This window comes from Hemibagrus wyckioides, linkage group LG02 (assembly GCF_019097595.1).
Source record: "Hemibagrus wyckioides isolate EC202008001 linkage group LG02, SWU_Hwy_1.0, whole genome shotgun sequence".
NCBI lineage: Eukaryota > Metazoa > Chordata > Actinopteri > Siluriformes > Bagridae > Hemibagrus > Hemibagrus wyckioides.
The window spans coordinates 25046686-25051427 of NC_080711.1; the positions used below are offsets into that span (position 1 = coordinate 25046686).

Below are 4742 nucleotides of genomic sequence, written 5' to 3' on the forward strand. Positions count from 1 at the left end.
AAATATAGCTTGGATTTTTTTCAGCCCTCTCAGAACCTTCTTCCCAGCTGCATGCCCTTTCCACAAGATGCAAAAGTTCCTCACTATAGCTTTGTAGCCTTTCAAGGATGCTACCGATTTTTATCAGTGAATATTTCCAATTTGAACTCATTTGATTTACCAAAACATAAACAAAACCGCTACATCCTACTGCGCTTGCATTTGGACATCCTGATTTGAGCTCCCTCAACCATCAGGATTTAGGATTTGGTGGTTGTTTGTATTGTCCCCTGCTTCTTTTGCTCTGGAGGGTCAGATGTGCGTGGCGGAGTGGATCCAGCTCGTCTACAACCCTCTCCCGTGAGCAAAATAGAAAACAGGACCAGGCCACGGATGAAAAGAGAGAGACAGTGCTAGATCGGGATTTGTTCTTATTTTGTTCCTCACATGGAACGTCACGTGTCCAACTTTGAACATCTCCGAGCAGAAAAATGCAACAAAAATACGGAGAGGAAAAGTCGCAGACCGCATAAAGAGTAATGCAAAAAGAGTGTTTCATCTGTTTTTTCTCAAGCCGGCCTCTCTTTGTTGACTCGTACTTTCACCTTGCAATTCTGACGCTTCTCCCTGTTCCTTTCCTGTACCCTGAAGATTAACCAGTGGCACTCCCTCTGATCCTTCCTTTTCCCCTTTGCTTTCCTTTCCCCCTTTCCCCTGGGCCAAACTTCCAGTGCTGTTGCTCTTCTTGACCAGTGGGGGCACCAGAGAGCTTGGCGAGAGCAGCGATGTTAAAGAAAGGCTGCTCAGTGTTTCTGAAAACAGTTCGCTGTTGCAGGTCTTGTTGGAGCTGTGTAAGGGGTCTGTGGAACCCTGGCAGCTGCTCTGGTGTCCTCTGTTAGCATGGAGGTCAAAGGCTGGTCTCAGGGTCTCTGTGGAAAGTCCTCGGTTGGGTTCCTGTGAAGATGAGACACTGAAGCTAAGCCCTTCCTCCATGGTGGTCTGCAGACTTCCCTCCGAGCTGCCCGTGGCCAGGGACGAGTCGCTGTGAGATGCGTACTAAAGAAAACCATGAAACAGAGAGTACAAACCATTAACAAGTGTAGGCAGGAACTATGATTACAAGAACTTTCCCTTTAGCTCATATTTGTATAACACGTGTTTATCTTCACAGTAGATCTGATTTTACAAATATTTCTCTTCAAACACTCCTTGTCTTTTTTTCATACTGGACCAGGCTTTGCCACAAAGGGGCTTCAAAGCACAGTCACTGTAGATATAGGACATATACAAATACAGTAAATGTACCTTTTATAGAAATCAAACAATATCTAGGCCTATGTCTTGCTCTAACTGGTCTCTAATCCCTGCCCTAAACTTGGTTGAAGCTACAAACCCAGTCTCAGTTTATTTCTCTGGTCTATGTGGTCTCTGTCAAGGCTCCAGCCCCCTCTCAAGTGTCCACCCTCAATCTTAGTCTCTTAGTCTGATAATGCAGTTTTCATCAAGACCCCAGCCCTCTGTAAGTTCCAGCCTCATTCATGGCCTTGGTCAAGGCTCCATTCTCAGATGTAGTTTTAATCAAGGCTCAAGCCTGGATATAGACTTGAACAAGGCTGTAGCCTCAGCCTTAATCTCAGTCAAGGCTCAGCCACGGTCTCAGGTCAGGCAGCAGAACTGTCCATATTCTTAGTGCTTGAGCTTCAGGCTTAGTCTTGAAAAAAGCTCCATCCATGGCTTTAACCTCAAAGCTCCAGCCCAACTTGTACTTTTGTTTTAGACTCTAGACTATACCTCAGTCATGGCTCTAGCTGCTCTAGTGACCTATTAGCCCTTATCTCTGACTTTTCATAAAGACTGTCATAGAACATATGCCTGATAGAGCACACAAATTATCATGTGATGTAAGCTGTCATGATATCAAATATTATGACAGCTATCATGTCGCTTGGATTTAACATGACACTCGTCACTAGACCTTAACTGTCAAAAGAGCTAATGATATCTATGTGCATCAACACACTCCACCTGTGCAGTGAGAAGTTCAGTGTTGGCCCCAGGCGAGCGGAGGGAGGCCCAGGATGCTGGAGAGCTCAGCCTCAGGCCTCGGTGTTTGTGACCCAGGCGAGCCCTCGGGGGTGCCGGTAATGCTGCTGCTGCTGGGTGGAAAAACTCAGCAGGAAGATGGAAGACAGCGGAGGAATCACTTCTATTACCACCATCATTTCTCCTGCAACTGCTGCTGCACAGAGTCCCACCTGACAGAAATGGACAGAATATAATCACTTTATATAGCAAAAAAAGAGGCAATGTGCTCTAACATGTGTTCAAACATCGAGTAAGTAATTAGAGTCATTAATTAAAGAACAATTTACTTCATGGAGGGTTTTTTTTTGTTATCGTTAATAATACTTGTTACATTAATATAAAATTTAGCCATAATTATGCTGATTAATGACATTTAATCCCATCCAAGTCCAATGTTTAAACAGCATTAACAAAAAACAAACATCATTGTTCTGAAGCTCATTTCTAATCTCTATTATGATTGTATGCTACGTTACCGATGCTATGGCGGTTTGGTGTGTATGTCTTCCGGTGCCATCTGTGACCTCCGTCCTCGGCTCTCGCTGCTTGTTCACCTCCTGCTGCCTCCACCGAGCTTTTCTCCATCTATACAGTATTCGTACCAGAGCTCAGAGCCTTTCCATTCCATCAGATCAGAGCCTGGTGTTAAAACTTACTTCTCCTGCTAATACATTCAGCTAACTCACTTAGTGATCATTTTAGTTATGAAAATGATGGAACTTCTTGACGAAGATAAATTCTAACCAGTCATTTGTTTAACAGTTAAAGATGATAATTCCGTCTCTGTTCTCAGTATGTTCTCTTGTTCTATGTGCTGATCCAGGGTAGAAAACTAGGCCAGAACCCTCCGTCTCAGTCTACAGGACTTATTTATTTCATTTCTATAGTCTATGGGCTCATTAGCACCAGTCCACGGTCATTTTCACTGATTAGGGTCCATTAAAAAGCTGATGCTGAGGGAGATTTAAAAGATTACAGTGGTGTATAAATGGTTGCCACAGAGCTGCCAGGCTCTTTAGGAGAGAACAGCACACTTCTAGGTAATGTTTTGTCGCTCAGATTTTATGGAGCAGATGTTGAATCTTCCCCATAAGAGGCTTCATTAAAGACTGTTTTGTAAAAGTACAAACTGAGCATCAGGCATATGGAGAGTTCAACGTCTCACGTCTCACAACTGCAAATTAGTAAAAACAATAAAAAATCACACAAAAGTTACCATCTTTAAAGTTAGAGTTAGGGATGAAGTTCATCTAAATTCTGTATAAACACCATCACTTTCACTGCTTCACATCTGGCTCATTAGATCAGGACTCAAGTCTGTTCCATAAATATTAGAGTTTCATTCAGAATGACAGAATCTTACACTCTATATTACAACTCAATTTAAACCAACCATTAAAACATTACGTGATTAATTAGATAAAACTAATCTACAAATCAGTTAGGGGTTGAATTTTGGTCTAATTGTTTAATTAGACTGCTTTATTACATAATTAATTATTTTTAATCGACTGGTCAATTAACAAATAGATTCATATTTAGTTATATTAATTAATTAACTGCCATACTGATTGACACCTTTTTGTGTTTTATTAAACATCTTTAATTACTTCATTAATTGAATGAATATTTTTAAAAGTACTTTGTTATTCTTTTATTTTTGTCCCAGTTACAGTAGGGTTCTGCTCCAGTTCATCACTCGGTCACTGTTTAAAAATAATCCAATTTCTGGATTTTTTTATGTTTGATATTCTAACATTTCTGTACTGTATGGTTTCTGTGAGCTACGACTAACAATGTCGTCTTTGTGATCCGAACCTGGTAAACGTTCTGCTCGTCCTGGACGAGGTCATCCGGGCGTGCCGGGGAGGACGATCGGTCTGAGACTCGCTCTGATCTCAGCGACGCTCGCTCCAGCTCGGCCATGTGGATCTGCTGTGTGTGAAAGGTGAGGCATTAGTGTGTGTTGTGTATCTGCAGTGTGAGGGGTGTGTCAGTGACGGACAGTGAAGTAGCCGTACCTCCTCCGGGTGACTCTTGTAGTCTTTACATGATGATGGAGATGAGTAGTGATGGAAGACGGAGCCTGAAAGCTTGTCTATCAGTAACATCTCTCCATCAAACGTGTCTTTGATGAGCAGAGACACGCTGTCCAGCCAAATGTTCTCCTGACACACACACACACACACGTCCCATGGTCAGTAATGGGTAGGTACAGTGACACAGATATTTAAGTCCACTCTTAACAATAAGCACTTAGTCACAATCATCCATCCATTAAAGAATCCATCCCTTCATATAGCAGTCACTATTCATCATCCATCTCTTCTTCCTTTCCTCCGTTCATCCTTCATCCAAATCACATTTTATCATCTATCCATTCCCCATTTTTTCCCTCCATCCATCATCCATCTGTTACTCTCTGTCAGACAAAATGTCCTATAGATGTTTGTTTTTAATTCATTGAGCTATAAAACACATTAACACAACACTTCAGTGCAGATATTACAGGAGCTCTGAGGCTGTGTGAGGATTTTATTTCTGCCTGTGTTGTGTGTGTGTGTGTTTTATTTGTGAGTGTGTGTGTTTTAGATGAAAAACGCCACTCTGGGCTTCTGAGAGGTTGCACTGCGTCACTGATCCACAAACATTAACATCCTGATTTATTTCAAACAGAC

The 4742-nt window shown here is 42.0% G+C and overlaps 1 protein-coding gene across 2 annotated transcripts in view; it reads right to left on the reverse strand.

The window, feature by feature from the left end:
• Window positions 1–534: 534 nt before the first annotated feature.
• Window positions 535–4742, reverse strand: part of cacna1ia (calcium voltage-gated channel subunit alpha1 Ia) — an 85142-nt gene continuing 80934 nt past the window's right edge. The window contains exons 31-35 of one of the 2 annotated variants that reach the window (XM_058415667.1): window positions 4086–4232; window positions 3883–3996; window positions 2541–2649; window positions 2005–2234; window positions 535–1035 (exon numbers count right to left, since the gene is read on the reverse strand). In XM_058415667.1, the coding sequence (XP_058271650.1) occupies window positions 535–1035; window positions 2005–2234; window positions 2541–2649; window positions 3883–3996; window positions 4086–4232 (1101 nt within the window). Of the gene's footprint in view, window positions 1036–2004; window positions 2235–2540; window positions 2650–3882; window positions 4000–4085; window positions 4233–4742 lie in introns of both variants that reach the window. The other variant, XM_058415660.1, reaches the window with a different exon arrangement.